This window comes from Pezoporus flaviventris, unplaced genomic scaffold (assembly GCF_033815535.1).
Source record: "Pezoporus flaviventris isolate CSIRO_AGI_PZ_B2104156 unplaced genomic scaffold, CSIRO_AGI_Pfla_v1 ptg000056l, whole genome shotgun sequence".
Taxonomy (NCBI): domain Eukaryota; kingdom Metazoa; phylum Chordata; class Aves; order Psittaciformes; family Psittacidae; genus Pezoporus; species Pezoporus flaviventris.
Window position 1 is genome coordinate 600,935 of NW_026892604.1, and position 22,590 is coordinate 623,524.

General features: G+C 53.4%; 1 protein-coding gene across 1 annotated transcript in view; it reads right to left on the reverse strand.

Moving 5' to 3' along the window:
• The window catches only part of LOC133277471 (hydrocephalus-inducing protein-like), a 51,025-nt gene that overhangs the window by 18,276 nt on the left and 10,159 nt on the right, over window positions 1-22,590 (reverse strand). Inside the window, exons 9-22 of the mRNA XM_061469312.1 lie at window positions 20,352-20,451; window positions 19,131-19,249; window positions 18,539-18,762; window positions 17,033-17,100; window positions 15,415-15,650; window positions 14,731-14,831; window positions 13,438-13,573; window positions 12,813-12,977; window positions 10,090-10,242; window positions 7,077-7,315; window positions 5,304-5,544; window positions 4,078-4,221; window positions 2,292-2,435; window positions 1,196-1,509 (exon numbers count right to left, since the gene is read on the reverse strand). Of these exons, the coding sequence (XP_061325296.1) occupies window positions 1,196-1,509; window positions 2,292-2,435; window positions 4,078-4,221; window positions 5,304-5,544; window positions 7,077-7,315; window positions 10,090-10,242; window positions 12,813-12,977; window positions 13,438-13,573; window positions 14,731-14,831; window positions 15,415-15,650; window positions 17,033-17,100; window positions 18,539-18,762; window positions 19,131-19,249; window positions 20,352-20,451 (2,384 nt within the window). The remainder of the gene's footprint in view (window positions 1-1,195; window positions 1,510-2,291; window positions 2,436-4,077; window positions 4,222-5,303; window positions 5,545-7,076; window positions 7,316-10,089; window positions 10,243-12,812; window positions 12,978-13,437; window positions 13,574-14,730; window positions 14,832-15,414; window positions 15,651-17,032; window positions 17,101-18,538; window positions 18,763-19,130; window positions 19,250-20,351; window positions 20,452-22,590) is intronic.

Consider the following 22,590-nt stretch of genomic DNA (forward strand, 5'->3'; position numbering starts at 1 on the left):
GACCATCTTCGTTTCCAGCTCTGGCACAGAGCATCCCACGGTGTCTGCTGAGCGCCCCAGAGGGGTCACAACACTGCTTAAGGACCATGCAGAGCAGCAGAGGAGCTCTCGTCACGTCCACAGCACTAAGGAGCAGCCAAGGGGCTGTGCAAACCCTCTGGAGAGGTGGACACCCCTCGGCAGGGGCAGGACAGAGGCCGTGTCCTGCCGAGGTGCTCAGCACCCTCTGCTGCCAACAACGCAACCACTCAGCACCCACCACTGATCTAAGTTACGGGAGAGGGCAGGGGGCTCCCAGCAGAGCTGACAGCCCTGCTCACCTCCCTCCAGCTGCTTTTTCAGACTTGCCTCTGCATTTTAGGGTCTGCTCTTGAAGGTGTCGTGCATCAAGCAGGGCCCCACTAAAGACTTGGTGTTACTTGGGAAGACTCAGCTGAGAATGGGCCACCCCAGTGCCCTGCTCATCTCCCCCAAGCCCTCCTAGTAGCCACAGCTCATCGCCAGTTCCCACGAGGTCACCTCCTGCGAGTCAGATCCCAATTCCCTTCACACAACTGCTTCTTGATCAGCTCTCTTGTTTGGAATAGCAGCACTGCAGTGCGCCACGGTGAACTTTGCTGGCTTTCCTAGGGCATTACAGAAAACCGTTTGCTACTGTCCTTCAAACTGCCTACACCAGACTTTTGTACCATGCAGAGAAGCCACAGCAGGAGGACCACTAGGAATGTGCTTCTAGATGGGCTTCAGCACCACTACAAGATTGCTCTTGGGCTTGGAAACCACAGACCACCACTGGATGGTCCTCCTCCCCAGGGATGTCCATACAAGGGCTCCCTCCAGCATCTACAGCTGGACCTAAAGCCACAGCAGAACCTGCCATTCCTCTCTAAAACTCTAAATAGCTCTTCTGTGAATGTGACGTGCAGTTCAACAGATGAACACTCGCTTCGAGGGGCTGTTTGCCTCAGGCCCAGAAGCTCTGAGAAAGCAGCTTTCTACATCAGCCTTCCCAGCATCAAACTGGCGCAGATCACCTATTCCCTGAGCACCTTGGCTGAGCACAGCTGAGAGGTGGGATTTCCTCAAGGCAAGGTTGAAAACAATTTGGCAGATCAGACAAACGGCCTCGGCCTTTGCAAACCACAAACAGGACATCAGGAAGAAGAGCTTCCAGGAGAGGGAAAGGTGCACATACCTCACTGGGTTCACCTGGCTGTCCTTCAGGAATGACCAGTGGTACTGGACAACCAGCGGGCTGCAGTTGCTCATCTCCATGTAACGCACATCCTTGGTGTCATTCAAGATGCAGCCAAAGTCCAGGGCCGTGGTCTGGAGCTGGAGATTCGGGAAGTAGACTTCTCCCCGAACAGTGACCTGCTCTTCATGAGGATGCTCCAGGAACCTGATCTTCAGAGCCTTCTCTGCTGCCCGGATAAGCAAGTCCTCCTCGTAAGCAGGGTTAAATGCGATGCAGAGTTGAAGTTCCTCCCCTCTCCTCAGCTTCGTGGGCTGCAAGGAGATGAAGAGAAAATGTTCCACGTGTGACCCCAACATGAGCTTCTCGCTTCATCCTCCGTTTTCTTCACAGCGTCTGACCAAGCACCACACTTCTGTCTGAAGCTAGCTGAGGCTCACGCTTCTGTGCTCTGCACCAATACAAGAGGAAATCCACACTGGTCTCCTCAATTCTGGATCCCCAGAAGCCACGTGCTAAACACAACCAAAGCAGCACTCTGGCATCCAGGCCTCCGCCCTGACTCTGGAGGAACTCCTTCATCCTGCAGCACAAGCACAGTGGCTTTGCAGCCTCACCCATGCAGGCGCTGATCACTGGCAGGCACAGAAACGGTGGCTGGACCTATGACAACACGTGCCTCACAGAGCCCATGCCCAGCACCTTCCGCAAACACCAGGGCAGGAGCCAGACAGCAGCTGGAGAAGCCTACCTCAGCCTTCCCAAAAGCAGGGCTGCCCTCAAAGACAGCAAGCTGCTCCCCACGTTATCTGAGGATGGCTGCTAGAGAGCTGGCATGCTTTCCAGGAGGCACCTTTCCTACAGCTTGCCCAGACCTGCTCCCTCCTCCTCCTCTCTTCAAGCCAGGAGGTCTCCTCCCGATTCAGATGGCATTCTGTTTCCTTCAGCAGCTCATTTTACATCTGATTTAGCTCGGCCCAGTTTACTGCAGACTCTACAGAACACACTTCCCTGCTGGAAGACCTCCCAACAGAGACACACCACCACGTTCATCCCTCTTCAAAGCTCAGCAGCAAGAAGGTCCAGGGCTGCTCACCTGAGCATCTGCAGGGAGAGGCTGCTGGTCCGCACCGCAGATGGAGAAGGGCTGCTCTAAGGCAAGGACCACAGTGAGGGGCAGGCAGCAGATGTTCTTTAAAGAGAGAGGCTTGTACTGAAGAGTCAGGACATCACTGGGGTGCTACAGAAACAGGAAACAAGAAAAAAGGACCTTGAAGCGGCCATGGACTTCCTCCCCAACCCCAAAAGCGCATCCATCTCTATTTACTCTTTTGATTGGTTTCTACCCCTCTGGAAAGTTTGTCCTCCAACTGTATCAGACGCTTTCATGTTTAGAACCCACAGCATCCCCCAGGGGACAGGCAAACAGGCTCGCCTACAGATGAAGGAGCAGGCCCCCAGAGGAGGCAGCTGCTTCAGCAAGATCCAAACCAGAAAGTGAACCCAGTCTGGCTCCACTTGCGTGTCCTCTCCTGGGCAGAGAGGACACACAGGCACAAGGCCATTTCCACTCACATACAGTACTTTCTTACCACCTTATCAGCTCTGCCAGGCCCGTAAAGCAGTGACGCTGCTCACAGGAGACAAGGCCTGCAGCGGAGAGCCTGCAGCAGCCCGAGGTCAGCTTTGAACAATTACGGGCACACGCAGACAGCTCCAAACCTCAACAGTCTGGCCGCAACCTGCTGCCCCTGCTCCAGTGACAAGATGTTGCAGTCTCAAAGCTAAGCCCAGCCGAAGCCTTTTCCTCCTGTCCGTGCATTGCTCCGGGCTTCCGGCAGGGTTTAGCTAACCTAGACAGTGGTTGGGAAACTAATTCTGGATGTATTGACATCCAACTCCTGCAGTGTCGTAGCACTCAATACATGGGAGCATGTGGCATCAAGCAGACCCCAGGCAGACAGCAGGGGGAGCTGAAAAGCTTCTGATTAGATGTGAACTGCCTGCTCGCAGGATCTGGGCTTCTCCGGAAGCCTGGGAACCGGAGGAGGGACCTGAAACCACAGAAACTAAATCAAGAGCTATCTGCTCTTTTTCAGACACCTGGCACGAGGGGGAAAGATGATGCAGGAGTCGGGATCCAGACACTAAAGGGCACACACTTTGCACTGGTGCTCTCGTCACTGCAGCTGAAGGGCACCCGTGGGTCCTTTGAAGAAGGTGAGGCTTGGGAAAGGCAAAGAGGCAGCATCCACAGCGACAGCAGGGAAGGCAAAGAGGCACAAGAGACGCCAGTTTTTCCTCATCAGCTTGAGGAGTTGACAGGAATGGCAGGTTTTCTCAGCTTCCCTACACGATCGCTGCTCAGACATCACCACGCCTTGGAAGATCCTCAAAACCCTGAGTACAGACACTGGTGTCTCTCGAGAAGGGGCCATGCTCCCCCTCGGCAGAGCAGCTGCAATCTCAGTTTTACCTGGGTGAAGTTAGAGAACAGCCTCATCTCTAGCAGCATCCTCACTCCTTTCACCACCAGCTCAGGGAGAGTGAGCAGGGATCTGCTCTCCACCTGCAGCCCCAGCACACGAGGTGGCTCTTCCAAAGCCCACGCTGCTCTCACGGCTCCCACACCTCGGCCCGTGCCCTTGGCTCAGCAGCTCAATTCCCTCTCCACATCAAGAAGGGCAGAATAGAGCCGTGGAGACTGTCCCCAGCCCCAGAGGGGTGAAAGAACGAGCTCGCCATTCATGACAAAAGCTTGGCCTGGCTTAAATCAACAGCCAAAGCTCTGTGGACTTGGAGAAGCTGTTGAGCTTCCTCCTTTGGACACAGGCACACCCCAGCCACACCAGTCAGTGCCAGCATGCAATCCAGAGACTCACCTTCTCCACCCGGAAAGGGATTTCTCTGCTGGATATTTGCAGGGCGGGAGCAATGAACTCGCACGTGACGTCCACCTGCATGATCAGATTCTTCACTCCCTCCTTGCCCACGATGGCGTGACACAGCAGCTTCTCCTTCACCACCTGCATGCGAGTCACACGGCACCCAGGGGGTGTTACCAGGGTGTCCAGAAAACATACTGCAGCTGTGAGCCACCCACCCACAGACCCCATTACTGCAGGAAGTTACAGCCATTGGTCTCCTCAGGAGCTCTCTCTTCTTTAGATGCTGCATCCTCTTCCTTCTGCACTCACATGTCCCTGATGTTACAACCCAACCGCCACAAAAGGCCCTCGGGAGTCTTGTGCTGCCTACAGCTGTCACAAGAATCCCTGCCACAAATGATTATTGGTTTGATTTGTCCCACTGACAAGCAAAATGCTTACTGAGAGCTCTAGGAACTCATTCAAAAAACCAAACCAGACGGTATGAAGGGAAACAGGTGATAGAAGGATCAATGCCAGCAAATCCTCCCTTGGAAGTTTAGTGGAAAGGATCCGTGGGAAAACCCCAAACAGCCAGCCTGCCTTCCTAGGATGTACTGTGTCCTCCGAGAGCTGGCTTTAAACCAAACCTCCCCAGGAAACAGACGTCTTCCACTTGGCATGAAAACCCTTTCCTTAAGCTGGATGCCCTTACATCCAAGACTTTTCCTCATTCCTCATGGTTTCACTTCCCCACATTCCTCCCTTTATTCCTCTCCCTTCCCTCTGACACACCACCACAACCCAACTCCTCCTCAGAGCCTACACACTTCAGAATCACCTGTGCTGCACGTGCAACGCAGGGTCTTGGGCTTCTAACCAACCTCAAGAGTGTGAAGTTCTCAAGACCCAGGGAAGGTGGAAAACCCAGTCCCAGGGTCTTGGCTTGGACTGCAGGAGCCAGGTAGCCACGGCTGAGCTCACAGATGCCCATTTGGCTTTCCAGGTAGGACACCCTCACCAGTGGCCTGACCACTTCATTCCCTTTCCGGTACCTTCTTCCCCCTTCAGCAAAGCCTTACGGGCTCAGGACTGCACAGGGACAGTCCCGTCGGAGTCAACCAGCTGAGAAATCAAGTCTTCCTCAAGCTACCACTGAGGCAATCCTTTAAAACACCTCTCAAACTCTAGGAGCAAATGTCAAGGGGCTGCAGAAATGCCCTGATGCGGACGGAACTCACCTGGGGGGTGCTGCAGGAGCCTTCCAGCACCATCTCCGCTGTCTGGCCAGGCATCAGCTCCGTCCTCAGCGGCTGAAGCTTAAACACGGGGCCGCAGGAGGAAACCTTGCCCTTGGTGTTCCTGACGGGAGGGAGATGCTTGCGCTGCTCAAGTGTGGTGCCACCTTCTGTGGTCCAATAGAGCAGATGGGTGCGTTGTCCTTTGTTTGTCATCTTGAAGCGGTAACAGCAGGGATCCAGGCTAGAGGAGAAGCAGAAACACAAAATGGCAGGGGAGCTGCTATTTGCCAGGGGTCACCCAGCGTCAGCACCCTGAGGGCACGACCTGATTGCACACTCGGCAACAAAACCACCTCCAAGAAGGCTGACCGAGCGTAAAGCTTCACCAAAAGGCAGACCTTGGCTGCCCCTAGGTTTGTCACCATCCACCAGCTGCTCTGCTTGCAGCCAGCAAGGAAGAGCTTCGTACACAGCCTGCCCCAGATGCAAGTGGGGGCAGGAACAGCCTCGCTGCCGTTCCACCTTCCCCTTGGCACCTGTTGTTCATGCCTCTGAGGCGTCTCTTAGGGAGCATCCAACCCTCATTGCCCCCAGCGTACCACCCTCTGGGGGCAGCCGACAGCAATGGCAACAGCTCCAAACTCAGCCCGCAGGCAAAGGCATGAAGGGCGGCAGAAGACGTGAATCACATGGACGCTGTCCCCTCCCTTGTGCAGCCACCCTGTGCAACCACACTGAGCGCAGCAAACTCCGGACAAGCACCAACCTCCCTGCAATGGCCCTGCTTACGTGGACGGCTCGTGGCTGCCTATTTTACCTCTCCAAATCTGTCCCAAGTGCTTAAGGTAGGATTAACCTGCTCTTTCTGCCCCAAGAATTCAGGTATCGGAGCACCACGGACCCCCTCTGCAGCCAGAGAAAGGAAGAGGCACCCCAAGAAGACGGTTCTTCTTGCCTGAGGAGGTCTCCAACACAAGGCAAACAGCACTGTTTTCCTCCCGTCTTTAAGAACATGCCTGCTTTCAGACACACACGTTGGGACCAGTGAATCCTCTCCTGCCAGCTCAGCGATTTCAAGTCAGACTCTTTGTTCATCCCACTCCACCTCAGCAGACTTCCACACTTCCTTCCCCTTCCAGGGCTGGTCCTGCACCCACCCTCGCTTGCCCGTGCCTCGCAAAGCAGGCAGGAGAAACCAGGAAAGAGCCACCACGCCTAATAAAGAGCAACCGGGCACGGAGTGCGGTAGAGGAGCCAACTGGGGAGTGACACAGGGCAAAGAAATTCTGCTGCTCCTCCAGGGCTCCCCGGCAGAGGTAGAAATAAACCAGCACCATTCATTCAGTCGAGGAGCTGCTAACAAGCTACTGCCCAGGCTTGCTGCTGCTCTGAGATGATACTCCAGAGCGAATGGGAAAGCAAGCAATATCACTGCAAAGAGAAACCTGGTTACACTTGCAAGGCAGCATTTCCCAGCTGGAGGCTTCCAGGACCTGCTCTTTTCCTCCAAATCTTTCTTCCATAAAGTGAGGAAATAAATGGATTAGGACTAAAGATATAATTTAGCAGCAACAATTTAGCAACTGGTCTGCAGCTGGGTGGCTTTTCAGAGTACCTAACGACTTTCAGATGGCCATCAAATGTTTCTAAAGGAACCCCTGTGGCTTCAGGGAAGCAGAGCCAGGACCTTGAGCACTGAAGAAGCTTGAGGGACTGCAGCAGAACTCCTCCTTGCTGAGCCCATGGGGAAGTGGGAGCCGAGAGATTCCCTACCTGAAGCAGGGGCCCAGCTTGAGCTCCGGGCCAAAGGGTTTGTCAACGACAATCGTGGTGCCAACGCCAACAGCCTGGACGGGGATGACGCAGGCATGACTGTTCTCAATGAACAGCACCACCTCGTCCTTGAATTGCTCCGTGTCATCCAAATTCGCAGTGACAACCACAGACACCTCGGCCTTGGCAGGGATCACTCCTTGACTGGGTCCAATACTCCACCACGCGTTTTCGCCAGCCTGCAAGACAACCAAACACTCATTTAGGATGCAAACCACGGACCTGGCTGCCACCAGCCAAGGGCTGCCCAGACAACACGGTCACACCAAGCCAGTGGCTGGGAAGATTCCACTGACATTCACGTACGACTTCTCGGGTTCATGCTGACACAGGGCAGCTCGCTTGGAAAGGAGCCCTGAGAGCACTGCTCCAAAGGTGAATCTGCGAGTCTGCTCCCTCACAAAGCTCATTTATCAAAGCTTGGCAACAAGCCCGCCAGAAAATTGTACCCCAGAAACTATTCCTGAGGAGTGAGGATGGGCGTCTCGACGGAGCCAGACCTTCAACTCCCTGGGGTGACCCGGCACAGCCCTGCTGTCCCAGCCAGGCCAACAGCCCGTGTCAGGGGAGGAGGATTTGCAGCCTGCCCTCATTCTTTCAGTCAGCATCTGCTCTGGCTCCAAGGGGCAGCACAGCGCAGTGCTGAACAGGAGACCTGCCAGGGCCACAAGGCTCTGCCGAGACACTTTCTCTTGGCTTTCTAGGTCAGCTTGCCTGCCCCCAATCCAGCCTGTGTCCCACAGACAAGAAATCTCTTGGAACCACGCTACAAAATCCCCCCACTTTCCAGACAAATACCCAACCTCTGATAACATCTCTGCTACTTGCTTATCCTTGAGTGTGCCGGAAAACGATGCCACAGCTGCATGCATTCGATGCACAAAGGCAGTGGCTATTTCTGACCCTGTAGGAGTTTCTTATACTATTGGACATCAGAGTTCCTGAGGAACCAGTAAGGGTTGGGATCCATCACTTCAGAACTTCACCACAACAGTCAGAATCTTATCCCAGCACAGACGTCCATCGTGAACAAAAGCTTCCACAGTCTGCTTACAATGGACACCAGTGCGCAGCTGATGGATAGAGGGAGGGAGGGAAGGAGAGAGGGAGGAAGGGATGGAGAGCTGCCCTAAGGGACGACTGAGGAGACACCAGTCAGTTCTCTTGAAGCTACTTACAGCTGATTCACTGAAGTGATCTGGTCACTCTGGCCTTGCACAAGTGACAGAGGAAGCAGAACACCGCATTACAAATGCAGCTGCGCTTGATCAAGCCGTGGCTCTAGCAAGAGCCATAGCTCTAACAACAGCATTCCCACTTTGTCAGGCTGACCCACTGGCCTCGTAGGGCTGCTCATGAAGGGGAAATAAACCCCGTCCTGCACCGGCTGGGTGCAGAGCCTTGTCCTGGGTGGTTCAGCATTCCTGGTGGCGGGGGACCCTCTGTTCTTCATTTCAAAGCTGCTCCTTATCCACACAAACAGCCAGCGCCAGGAAACAGCCCAAAAGCACCCCGAGCCCTGCACGAGGAGGAGATCAGAGCCTGAGGCTGGCTACCTGCTCCCACCACCAACCGGCCTCCTCCTGGCTCCTCAGCATCAGCATCTCCTCAGCACAAGCGTGGGGACCACTGCGGTTTAGCCTCTGCCCCGAGCACCAGCAAGGGGATGTTTCACAGAATCAAGGGGCAGAGCTTGTCTCCGTTTGTGTTCCCTGTCCACAGCTCACCCCTCCAGGATCGCATCTGCCCTCCCTGCCAGGCTGGGGAGGTCAGGGACACCACTCTGACCATCGCGGTTCTCCAGGACACGGCTACGGCTTGGCCAGCTGTTGCCACGCACAACGTTTCATAACCAAACTGCCCCTGCTTTTCCTCTGGGAAAAGCTCTCAGCTTGCTTCTAGAAGCACAGCCGTCTTGAAGACTTCTAAGCCTCTGTAATTCAGCTGCCAACAGGCACAGCACAACAGGACATGTTTGCTTTCCCCTGACGAGCAGAGTAACAAGTGCTTTGGTTACCAGCAAGTCAGAAAGGGCACTCAAGGAGGCAGCTGCTGAGGGCACTGGGGTGCTTGCTCTTTGCAGAGATGGAAAGCAGATTTTTATGGTGCGGACAAAGAAACCTGCCTGGGAATCTCCCACTTTGAGGGTCTCTTGAACCCCCAAACAGCTGCAAAAGCAGCAGGAGGGAAATTCAGCCCCCTCCTCCTTGCCCAGGGGGCTGAGCCTCTGCTCTCACACACTGCTGCCTGCTCCATGCGCGGACACAACCAAGTCCCCAGCGACAGGCCTGGGTGAAGCAGCTCCACAGCTTCAACAACCCAGCCTGCACCAGAACAAACCTCCTCTGAAGCCCCTCACAGACTCCCCTCCGCTGGGAAGCACCCCCCAGCCCCAGCACACTAGCCCTTCCCGCCCGCATCAGCCCATCAGAGGATCCCACAACCTTCTTCTGCTCCGCAGCCTGTTCCACCACGCGGCTTCCAGGAATTAAACAGCCTTCTTCTGCAGCCACACGCTCTACAACGCTACAGAGCCCACAGGCTCTGCAGGTACACAGACCTTACGAGTCTACTTCTGGCCAACAACCCAGCTGGTTTCACCCCCAGGGAGGTGTGAAACCCACTTCACCGTAAGCACCTTGAGGACAGACCTCTCAGTTCCAAAAACAAAGACTCCCACAGCTAAACGCCTTCCACAGAATAAAGGGAGAACTTGCAGAAATGAGCTCCTTTCTGCTCAAACATCTCTGCAAACTCTGCTTTACTGACGGGTGCCCCAGCTACAACTGCCCCCAGAGCCAGGCTTCTCTTGCTCCACTGGGATGGAACATCTTGCTTTCTCTCTCAAGACACGTCTCAGGGATGTGGAAATGTTGCACAGAAATAAAGAATTCAGTCACAGGCTGCTATGGGCCAGTCACTTGCACTGGAAAACAGCCCCAGCGACACTTACCATCTTTGCCGAGAAGGATGCAGGGATGACAGACTGATTGCAGAGGTGGAGGCTTCGGGAAGCATCTTGTAGAACTTGGATGCAGCCAAAATTTATCTCACTTGGGTGCACGTGGACAACTGGTCCTTCGCCAGTGCTCAGTAAATGGATTTTCTGCTCCAGGAGGCAGGCAGGAAAAAGAACAAAACAACAGGGAAAGTCTACAATGACTGGACAGCTCTAAGGGTGCTCGTAGGCTGGGGGAATTCTGACTCTTTGAAGCTCTCAGGGTTGGGAGGCTGAAACAGGAAGGCTGGAGCAAAGGTGGCACCTGGAGTGATCCCTGCGGATCGGAAAGCCACAAGATCCCATCATGAGGGGATACAGAACCCCCATCTCCCATGCATGCTTTTCACACCTCCTCCACGCTGTCAGCTCTCCTTCCTCTACCCTGTGCCTACGCCTGCTCCTTCTACTGCTCCATCACGCCATAAACCACCCTCCCTGACTGCTGCGGCTGCACGGCCACACTGCACAGCAACTTCTTCAACCTTCCGAAAGCTTCTCCTGTCAAAACCAGCACAGCCTGGAAGCAAAGCTCCTCTGCACAGTAGAGATCATGCAAGCTAGCTGCCTCTCATTTCTGCTTGTGTGCATTCCTGGGATTAGTTCTTTCTTGCATTGAGACATTCATTATTAATTGCATCATTCCAGCAGTATTTTTTCTGGTGACAGCCTGAGACCCAAAAGTTTCTTCCTGCAGAAGGGGCACAAACTAGTGGAGGAGGAATGGGGATCCTTTTGATAAGCCCCCTTCTCACGTCACTAAAACCAATGAGAATTCATTCAGTCTGGCTGGATCTCCCCAGCTCCAAACACCCCAAGCCTTAACCAGGCTTGTAGAGCCTCAAGAAAGCAAGGCTCTAGGGAGACCTTAAAGCAGCTTCCAGTGCCTAAAGGGGCCAACAAGAAACCTGGAGAGGGGCTTTGGATAAGGGCCTGTGGGGACAGAACAAGGAAGAATGGCTCTAAATTGACGGGGGGGGTGGGGTTGTGTGTGATCAAGATGGGATCCCGGGAAGAAGTTCTTCCCTGTGAGGGGTGGTGAGGCTCCGGCACAGATTGCCCAGAGGAGCTATGGCTGGCACAGGCTGCCCCATCCCTGGTACTGTTCAAAGCCAGTCTGGATGTGGCTTGGAGCTACCAGGTTTAGTGGAAGGTGTCCCTGCCTGTGGCAGGGAGTTTGAACTGGAGGAGCTTTGAGGTCCCTTCCAACACAAACCACTCTGAGACGCTGCAATATCTTGCGTTCTGGAATAAAAACCAGCCACTCCCCTGAGCTCAGGTTTGCATCAGATGATGCACAGGATGTGTAACAGGACAGCGGTGGTTCTGCTGGCCCTGAAAGCTCTGCAGCAGTCAGCTACCAGGGAACTCCTGAAGCTGCACTCAAGCCATAAGGCAGAGCCAGAGAAAATGACACCCAGAAACTCCCATTTGCGCAGGCAACAGCCAGCCAGGTTTTGACCGGCATTTGCTGGCTGCGAGCAGCAGCCCAGCACGAGCGCAGCGCCTTGAGGATGGACTGACCGGGCACAGGGTCACTCAGTCCCATGTGTCGTGTCTTTAGGGACAGCCACGATCCTCCGACTGAAATGCTCACCCTTTGGGCAAAAGATTGACACGTTCACCTCCACGTCCAAAAGATTAAGTTAGGGCGAACTTTGAAACTAAAAACTGTTAGCCCAAGGGCAAAAGCTGTGCAAGAAACCAGTACTTAAAAAGCAGCTCACAGTTAAACAACTGGTTATTCTAGTGGGGAGAAACCTTCCTCTTCAAGGGAAATATTCCTTCTATATAAAGAGAAGTTGCTCCTAAGAGCAGCTGTGGTCAAACTTCAGACCTCCAGCACTGCCTGGCCTTCCTCTTCACTCTTTACACGCATATCCACAACAGGGTGGAGTGGAGATACTTGGTGGCACCCAGGGGATTTAGGAGCAGCATTTCTGTTCACTTTCAGAAAAGTCTGAATGCCTGCAAGTACTTTCAAAATGTCAGCCTTATTTGTCATTGCAGAAAGCATCAGGTTCCCAGCAACCCTCTGACATCCTCTTTCATGCCCCAAGGTTTGACAAGACTTTTTAATACAGCTGCTTCAAAAGTTAGTACCATTTTAAAGTTTCATTAACTAGATTCATTCTCAGTTTCAGCCAGATGAAGCCAGGAGACTACAGACACCACCCCCTTGTCTACATTTTGTTGTCATTGCTGCTGTTGCGAACTACATCTTTTAGCAGGCTTCAGCCCACGAAGGCTTTGCCTCATCCGCTTCCAAGCTTGGTGGACAAAGAAAGACTGTGCTCCAGATGCAAGCCCTGTGGAGACTCTGGTGTCCTTGGTGGGGCTTTTGGCAAGGACATCTGATGGATGGCTGTTGCTCACACATGACGGACCTGACTTTCAGCAAAGCTCGGGGTTTCAGGTTAAGCTCGTTATCCTGTCTCACATCCCCGTAATTAAATGCTGTGTCAGACACTTCCACACAGACACACGCAAGTGTCAGACACACCACCTAAGGGGATACCAGCCTCCCTCTCCTCCAGGCATTAGTGTTGCTTATGCCACGAATCCCTTCTTTCCTTGTAGACAACAGCCATAGATCATTTTCTCTGGAAGATCCCCTACACGCTTTACACGCCACCAAGATGAGAGGCACAAAGCTGCAGGTCTGCCCCAGCACTCACCAGTGGGGATTCTTTACTCCCAAACACCACAACATGAGCAACGGTGTCCTGCTCTCCTGTCACCTGGACTTCCAGTGTGAACGGGATCTCCACCGAGCTGTGAGGCTGGATAATCCCACGGGGCTCAGGGCTGGAGTACCACACAGCAGCAGCATCCTTGTTCTCCTGTAAGGGACAGAATCAAGCACGACTTCAGAGCGACCTTTGAGGAAACTTTCAACTCTTCAACATCTACCACAACGGCAACTCGCACACGGGCCTAAAAATCCCTAGGAGGAAGCAGAAAGGCACAACTCAAGATGCAAGACATGTATGGGTTCAGCATCCTGAGGGGGTTCAAAGCTGCTGCCTCCACAACCCCCCGTCCCGTGCCGACAGCCTCCTTGCAGCAGCTTTTCACAACCCTGCAAGCTCTCCTGCATTGAAAGCATCCTGAAGACTAGAATATAATCTGCTTCCTGGAGAGTTTAAGCTGCTTCCTCAAGCTGATATTCAGGTAGCTTCCTGTTCCCAGCAAACCTTTAGGCTTGAATACAAACCAGCAACATCTTAACCAAGCCTGTTGTTTCCCTAACAACAAACCCCTAGGTGACATTGGAGCCAAGAGGCGGATGCGATGGCAAACCTGAGGAAGAGCCCAGTAGCAGCCTGGCAGGTTGCTGTCGTTCACAAGGGTCAGCATCTGCTGATAAGGGACTTTGAGAGAGCATCGTCCAAATGTCACAGCTGGGTGGAGCACTCGCAGCAGGGGAATGCCACATCTAGGCAGAGAGATGAGCAAAAGGGAATTAGGTTCTGAGACAGTGTTGCTTGCTTGTTTACTTCTCAATGAGCACCAAATGGAGCAGATACATTTGTCACCGTCAAGTAGACATCTGATACCCCTACAGTGACAAACAGCCTTTAATTTCTTTTCACCCAACAACCTCTTGCAAAAGAGGGGCAGACCCCGAGTCTCAGCATCACAAAAGCTGCTCAGTGCCCAGGCAGAGCACGTTGCCCTGTCCCAGGTCAGCTTTGCCCCTCCTTTGCCCCAGGAGGCTTGCAAGGACCCTCTCAGTGGCCCCAGCAAGGTGTGAGCTCTGAGGGAGCTTTCCCACTGAGGAGCAGCGCCCTGTGCCGTCAGCCGTAACCCTCTCCCACGCCCTGTGGCTGCCTTGGTCCTTTCCCCACGGGTCCACACACCAGCTGCTCCCATTTGCACTTGTTCTACTCAACTGCAGCCCAGGCACTGACTGCGCAACTCTGCCTGGGAGAGGGAACAGCACCGCTGAGCTGCATCCCTCTTGCCATTGAACTGACGCCCACCGCAGCACAACAGGCCTGAATCTGCCTGAAGCAAGAACAACTTTTAGCTTAACTCTGAGAACATCAATGCTCAACAGAGCCAGAGGGAAGCACAAAAACCTGAGCTCACCTTCCACACCAAGGACTACTTTGTCTTTCAGAAGATCTCACCTTTACTTTTCCCTCACCACTCCTGCCCTAAGCCCCTCACCCATCTGCACGCCCCCTCCTTAACTGAGACAGACAACACCTTGCAGCAGCTGCTCGCTGTAGCCCAAACCAGCGTTGCATTCTGGTCACAACCCAGCACAAGTCCAACGCTTGCAGGAAGGAGGAGAGGCGGCCCTTTGGAAACATTACACCTCAAGCCCCCAGAGCAGGCCAATAGGGAATAGAATCACAGTTTCCTGTAGGAAAAGGCTCTGGGCCGTGCCTGTGGCTGAGCACAAGTGCTGCTCATCATGGACTGCTTTCCATGCGCTGCTCTTCTCCTGTCTAGCTGGGCACAGCTAGCTCATTGAGCAATGCTCCTCGTTTGGAGCTGGAGCCAGCCAGCTCTGTGCAAGGCACCACCACTTGCTCGTGGCAGATGCACAGCGAAAGAAGACGGGCTGCAAGGAAGCGCTGGTACCTGGCTCTGATGGGCAGTGATAACACCTCTCTGCCAACACCATCCACATCGACCACCAGGGCCAGCTTGTATCTCTTCACGGTGTTGGAGCACAGGGTGACCTGGGAGACAAGAGCATCAAATACTTCATCACTCCCCAAACCCATCGTCCATACGCAGAGCCCTCCAGATCTCGTTCCACGGCAAGGAAAGGGAGGATTTAGTAGATATTAGGAAAATGAGGTATCAGGAAGAAGTTCTTCCCTGTGAGGGTGCTGAGGCCCTGGCACAGGTTGCCGAGAGAAGCTGCGGCTGCCCCATCCCTGGCGCTGTTCAAGTCTAGCTTGGACGTGGCTTGGAGCAACCTCATCTGGTGGAAGGTGTCCCTGCCCATGGCAGGGGGTTGCAACTGGATGAGCTGTAAGGTCCCTTCCGACCCAAAACAGCCTAGGGTTCTCTGATGTTTGCCTTTAACTCTTCTGCTGGTTCACGTGTAGAGCACAGTCTCTGGCAGTAACAGAAGTCTTTGGACAATATCTGAATTACTGAATACGCTTTGCGGTTGCCAGGGCAGATGTAGAGCCCAACACTAGCGCACATCTCTTACTCGCATGATGCTCAGAGCCAGCAGTGCTAAAGCCCCCTCAACATCACTGAAGCTCCAGCTCCACCTCTGAAGCACGCAGGGCTGGACTCTTCCCGTACCTGGATATCCAAGTGTCCCTTGGAGCAGACGGTCCCTGTCAAGGGCCTGATAGTAAATTCAGCTGGCTTCTTGGCACCTCGCGCTGGCTTTCTCCACGACGGACCAGTGCTGTCTGACACCTGAGCAAAACTGGTCACGCTGGGTGCTCCTGAGCCGTCCCCAGGAATGCGAAGGTTGAAGTTGAAGGGCACCGGGGAAGTGTTAGTGAGGCGGCAGCACAGGGTGCGAGGAAAGCCTGGGAAAAGAACACAACAGCAGTTTATTACCCCCTGATTCCTGGGGTGGACATCCTGCTGTGATGAAACTGCGCTTGGAGTTTGCCTCCTTTCAACGGCAATTACAGCCGATTGAGAAGCTCTGTGGGGAAGTCGTCCTCAATTAAGTTCCCTTCTACGCTTGTCACACAGAAATGCCCACTCTGTGTGACGCTGAACACCGCAAGTGTCTCTCTCTAACTGTGAGGAGCTCTCACCTCCCCCAAACCAGCACCAACTCCTTCTCAACCATGACGGTGCATCCAGAACATTTACTCTGAAAAGTCAATCCGGAAAAGTCCCTGTGAACTCCACAAACACTCCCACAGTTTTCAAGAGATAAAAGCAGTATGTTGGCATCAAAGGGATGACCCAGGAAAGGAAAGGAAAGGAAGGATGAACTTGGGAGCCACAGCATGATGCAGAGCACTCTAAAGCACCTTCTCCAGACAGGAACCCCGATGCATCTCCTGGTTTGGGACAACCAAGACTGAGCCCGTGACAGCTCACAGCCCACTTCACTGGAGGCAAACCTGATGCTTGCTCAAGAACAAGCAGGACCTGTGTCTCACCCTCCCAAAGGAGTGGGGTCACACAGCCACGCTGCACGCTGGCTTTCATTACCCCACAAAGGCTGACATGGCTTCAGCTTTGCTACTTGCTTTCCATAATGGAAGCCACTGACACAACCACAGCTCATCTGGGGGGTTGAGTTCACATTTAAACTTTAGACCATCTCAGAGACAAGTCCTTTGTGAGACTGAGATGGAGAACCAGAATCTGCATCTCAGCGGACATGCTCTGCGTGCACAGCCACCAGCTCTGCCAGCAGAGCTGGCCTTTTGGTGGGGAAGGAGGAGCCCACGTCTGAAGACATGGCTGCCCCATGCAGAGCTACTGCTTGGCCATGTTACCCGGGAGCTGACAACGAGTTGGCCTCGCAGCACTAATTGATTTCTCACGCTAACGGTCAGGTGGGGAAATGGTGCCCTTGCCTCACAACAGCAAAATTCACCCAGGGCACCTACAACGGGCCTTCAGCTCCCGGGAGAAAGACTTTCACAGTCATTCTGTTGCCAGGGACTGGGAGACTGGGGCTGGACTGACTGTGAGGGACACCAGAGAACACTGACTTTCTACTCCTTAGGTTCTATTTGAACCATTCAATTGGCTCCGTGCCGTTCTATCTGGTAATGTTTGAGCTCACCACGGCAAAATACTGCCTAGCAGCTGGCAGTCCTGCTTTTGACACGCTGAAGGTGGCTACGGAGGAACACAAGTGACAATGCTGTCCTGGCCAAGTGCTCCATTTGGGTAAGGCTCAGACCTCCCACCCTGCAGCCCAAGCCCAGGGCACACTCACCAAAGGAGACTTCACCGAAGCTGAGGGACGACACATTGAAATGAAATGCCGGCCCGATGACACAGCCGCTGTGAGGACAAAGGCAGACGAGACATTGCCTTGGTTAAAGAGAACTGCAAAGCCTTCAGCTTTCCTTGCCGTTGCGGTGGGTAAAAGCCGGCCTGAGAACCTCAGCGCCTTTCAAATCAACCCCTCACCCTCATGCTCAGCACAGCATCCAGGTGGACAGGAGGCAGCCAAAGCAAAGTGGTCAGCAGCCCATAGCTGCTGGTGGGGCTTGGGGCACAGTGTCGTGCAGGGTATGCCCCCAAGTTGGTGATGGCCTGAGGAAGGACACCAAACGAGTGACGGCTGCGTGCCTCACTTTCCCCATCTGGAACGTGTTGGACGCAGGGGTGTCCCCACTCAAAGAGGGTCAAGGTAACTACCCTTGCCAGCCACAGGTTTCCTGCTTTGGCATTTCTTAGCTGGAACTGCTCTTCCCATGGAGTACACGAGCACCTTTCTAAGAAGATCTTGATCCACGCAATCGTTACGGGGGCAGGACTTTGAGACATGAAGCCAGGGGAGCCCCAAACATCCCTTGACAACAGCAGCAACAATTCAACACAGTGGACAGTTGAAGCTGGGACGAAAGCATCAGCTTATCACCAGGGCACCAGCTGACACATCCAAGAGCAACACGTCTTAAACCACCCAACACAGAAGCGTCAAATCATCTACGGTGCAAAAGATTTTTAGGATCATCAAGTCCAACTGTCACCCCAGCACTGCCAAGGCCACCACTAAAGGGTGGTGTCACCGTGTCACTAAGGGCCTCATCTACACGGTTTGGGAACACTTCCAGGGATGGTGACTCCACCACTGCCCGGGGCAGCCTCTTCCAATGCCTGACCACCCTTTCGGGGAGAAACTCTTCCTAACATCCAGTCTAAAACTGCCCTGCGCAGATTGAGGCCATTTCCTCTTGTCCTTTCCCTTCTTACCTGGGAGAAGAGACCAGCCACCTCCTGGCTCCATCATCCTTTCAAGTAGTTGCAGGGATAATGAAACCTGAACCCACCACACCACCTCACCTGCCCTTAAATTCATCAGACTTTGAGGCTCCAAATTCCAGAACTCACCAACATCCACCTGAATCACCACGTGAAGCTGCACAACACCCATTCATATATTTCATGGCTCATGCCAACCAATGCCAGCTCTGCCTCTCAGTTCAAAATCAAGGACCACAGCAAATGGTGCCTTCAACCCAAACTATTCCATGGCTCCCTCTTGCTGACAATTACACTGCATTTGCTGCTGCCGCTGTTGCAAGGAGTCAGGGTCAAACTGGAGTCGAGGTTAGCGTGGGCTCTTAGTGTGGGGATGCCAGGATGACAGCCAAGATCAAGACCTCAGACAGGCCTTTTCTTTCTCTGCTCCGTCAGCAAATGAGGGAGGTGGGACATGATTACCCAGAGAGAGCTACAAAGGTGACCACCAAGCTCTTAGAACCCGCCTCACCTCACAGTCAGCGTCAGAGGCTCAGGGGATCCCTTCACCCTGAACTGGAATTCTTCTGTGAACTGCCCCAGGACAGTAGCATTGAAGGAGATCCAGATGACCTGATGCTCGAAAGGCAAAAGCACGCCCTCCCGGGGGGCAAAGGTGAAGCAGGAGCCCAGAGCTCTCTCCGCATAGACCACGCCGAAGGGAGCCTCAAGAACTCCTCTGTTGAGCAGGATCACCTGCAGCAGCAGCAAGAAAGCAACACGGAAATACATGAGGAATCCTCCTTGCTTACAGAAGGCTCACTTCTTTCCTAATTTTGCAATTAACGTCTGTAAAAGGCAGAAGATGCTGAGCACTGCTGCCAAATACAAGAGGCCAAGTTCTGCCTCGGGGGGGGGGTTCATGCAAAGCAGGGATAACTTCACACAAATAGAGCCACTCTGGGCTTATTCCCCTGACACAGAGCAGTCCACTTGCCCTGCAGTGCCAAGGACCTGCTCAGCACCACCAAGTTCATTCAGACCCATCCCACAGCTCCATGAGGCTCACTGCTGCCCAGGAGCCATCCGCATCCACCCCATGCCCTGCGACCCGTCCTGCTCACCCTGTAGCTGTGGCTTGAGCCCACAGACACCTCCCCGATGCTCAGCTGCTCACAGCTGAGTTCCACCTGGGGCCCGACGCCTTCCCCGCTGATGCACAGGGGCAGCCTGCTCTCACAGCCTGTGGAGGGAAATCTCTGTGAGTGCAATTCCCTCTGCTACCCGGCAGTTCCCAGCTTGTCTCAGTGCTGCTGCCGGTCCCTGGGCTGCATGGAACCAGCTCTACGTCCTCCAGGAGAAGACAGGGGACCCATCTCATCCCTCAGGAGATACGGCTTGGGGCTGGGTTCTCCTTTCTAACCAACGGCCTGGGCTGGTGTCTCAGAGAAACACAGACTGCTTTGCGTTAGAAAGGACCTCAAGATCATCCACTTCCAATTCCTTGCCATGGACAGGGACACCTTCCACTAGACCAGGTTGCTCCAAGTCCCGACCAGCCTGAACTTGAACATTGCCACGGATGGAGCAACTTCCTTGGCCAGCCTGTTCCAGCGCCTCACCACTCTCACAGGAAAGAATTCCTTCTGTATATCAAAACTAAATCTCCCCTGTTTAAGCTCGAACCCACCACCCCCCTTGTCTTATCTCTCCAGTCCCCGATGAAGGGTCTCTCTCCAGTCGTGGAAAACCAGCCTCCTCATTGAGCAGATCACATAAGCCATACCCGTACTGCTAACGTACACATCCCTCGGTGCAAAGGCAAGCGAGACCTCGACGCTTACAGCCAAACTCCAAGGTGGGTCCTTTCCCTTAAATTTGCTACAGATGACAGAGCACAAGATCTTCAGGCTGAAAGCTGCTCTCAGCCACTGAAGCAGCCTAAGGTGCCTGAATCCTGGCTCAAACTTTGGATGAGGTCTCACTGCCATCCCATTCTACTCTGCACACAAAGCGAGCAGCACGAGGAGGAGGAGAGAGCCACGCAACAAAGACTCATCTTGGACGTAAATGGTCTACAGGGGCCTGGTGCTCCTTCACTAAAGCTGTGTTGCAAATGCTGCCAAACCCATGGCAGGAAAGCTTATTCCTTCACTGCTTTGTCTCTTCTGGCATCAGGAAGCCAGAGCCCTGCTCTCGGACAGGAGACCACCAGGAACCACAGGGACAGCGGCATGTGCCAGCACTGCTCTCTTGAGCCCTCCAGAACTACATGAGATCCGAGTGGGCTGGAAGAGTGTTTGTATCTCCTCTGTGGCAACAGGAGCAGGAGGAAGGAGCTGTACCTGAGATGTCACAGTAGACTGTCTCTTGGTAGACTCCGGCTTCTTTGGGCTTAAAGATCACGCTGATTTCAAGTGAAGAATTTGGCAAGATATCTCCCTCCTGAAACAGAAGTGACAGCAAACCATTTATCTTCAAACATCACATTCTTGTTTCCACTACAGCCCTGTAAGCCTTTCTTTAGAGCACCAGCAAAGAGCAAGGAGCAAGCGACACTTGTCAACAGAATTTATAGGAGAGCTTGCAAGCAGCTGTAGAAACACCTTCCAAAGTCCCTCGCCTTTACTGGCACCCGCAAGGGGCATTTTGTTACCCTCAGAAGAGATTGAGCTCTTGCTCAGGGATTTAAGTCTGGGCCACGCTACCACTTTCTGCAACTGTCTGCTGCTTCCTCAGGGTCTTCTCTCTCCGCTGCTCTCCCAGAGGATCCTGGCACTGGTGCTCAGTCCCAGGAAGCCTTGTCACACATTTCAGGAGGCATCCCTGGTTTCTATAGGCTCTCGCTTCCTGCAACTGGTTTAAGCAAAGGCACCTCTTACAGCCCTTCAGCCCTTAGCATTACAAAGACAGCTGACCTAAGTAGCTACACCTCTGGCAACTGTAATACTGCCCTACAAGAATTAAATATTTAGTTTACAGAAGCAGATAAAAAGAACAGAGTCGCTTTTCTAGCAGCACAGCCAGGCTTTGATTCTGCTCTGCCGTTGGGTATTCTCAGGAATTTGCCCAGAACGGCCTTGAACTGAGTGGAGCCTCCAGCACTCCTGCAGCATAAATATTCACTAGCTACGGTTCTTCCCACTGACACAGCACTTACAGCTTAGAGGACAGCCCCCACAAAAATTAAAGAGCTAGAGCATGGGAAGTTATTGGCCTCCAGCTGTAAAAAAATCCCCAATGCACAACCTGCTCTGAGTCAGGAGAACACGGCGAAGGACAGGTAGAGAAGAACCCTTTCAAACACCAACCGACCAGTAACTGGAAAAGTCTGAAAGAAGAAAGTCACTTGCAATCTTCTCAAAACCTAGAGAAACTCTCCGTGTGGGGCAGGAGACACTGCCCGTGACACAAAGCCCTTGCTCTCCCGGCCTCCTCCCATTCCTGCCTCCCCGTTCCTCTTGCCAGGGCAACTGGAGCTGGCTCAGTGCCTCAAGGCATCTGTCTGACTCTGCATTTGATCCTAGCCCCACATAACTCAAACTCAACATCACGACGGTGAGCTGCCACTGCACCAAAAAGTACAGTTTCAGCAAGAACCTGGAGAACACCGCAAAGGTGCATCTCAAACAGTGAGGACTCTAAAGGAGTTTCTCAGAGTGGTCAAGTCCCTAGGGGCATGATTTGCTCCATACCAAGACCACACCGATTGCTGGGATCATTCTGTACGCACTCGTTAACTAGTGCAGGAGGCAGCTTTGAGCTTTGGGCACGTGCCATTTCTTCCTTTACAAGCTAATCAGAGGAGGGTGAAGCACACAAACCCCCTTGCCAGGGATGATGTCTTGCCATCCGCCAAGCACCAGGAAGCCATCCACTCATGCATCACGATCCTCACAAGGGACACATCTCCATACATCCAAGGTGCTGCTGGGTCCCAAGGCACAGCAGATGAAACTCCTCTAAGGCACCTGAGGAACAAGCTTATGGACTAGCATTAAGGCCTCTCCTTTTCCAGGGATCAGCACAGCTCTCAGGAACAATGCTAATACAGCACCCCTACTGGAGCCTTGCATTCGTATCCTCGCTCCCAAGAGAACCGGCCCAGCAGTTAACAGGCTCAGGTCTCTTGAGCTCCTGACAGGAAATCACCATCCAGCGGGATTCAGCGTATCGGGGTGGAAACTTCTGGCAGTCCATCCACAGAGATGTTCCCTGCATTGGCAGTGAAGCTGTAAGCCAGAGCGTTTGACTCCAATGACGGAAGGCCAGGAGAAATCATCACTTTATCCTACTATTATTATTATCCTATTTATCCTACTAGTCCATGGCCAAACCCCATTCTTTAAAGACAGAACTATGATGGGAAACCCTTCGTCACTTCTCCCTTCATTCCTGCTCTATGGCAGGCTATAAAAGCAGAACGTTATTTCTCTCGGGAAATTCCAATAGGCTGTTGAAGAGGTTCTTCACGTGCCTGCTACTCCCCAGGAAAAAGAACTGCTGCATAAAAGGATGTCATAACACTGCACAAGACAGCAGGGGAGAGACTCGTGTAGGAGCCTGCTTTGATTCAGCCCTAGA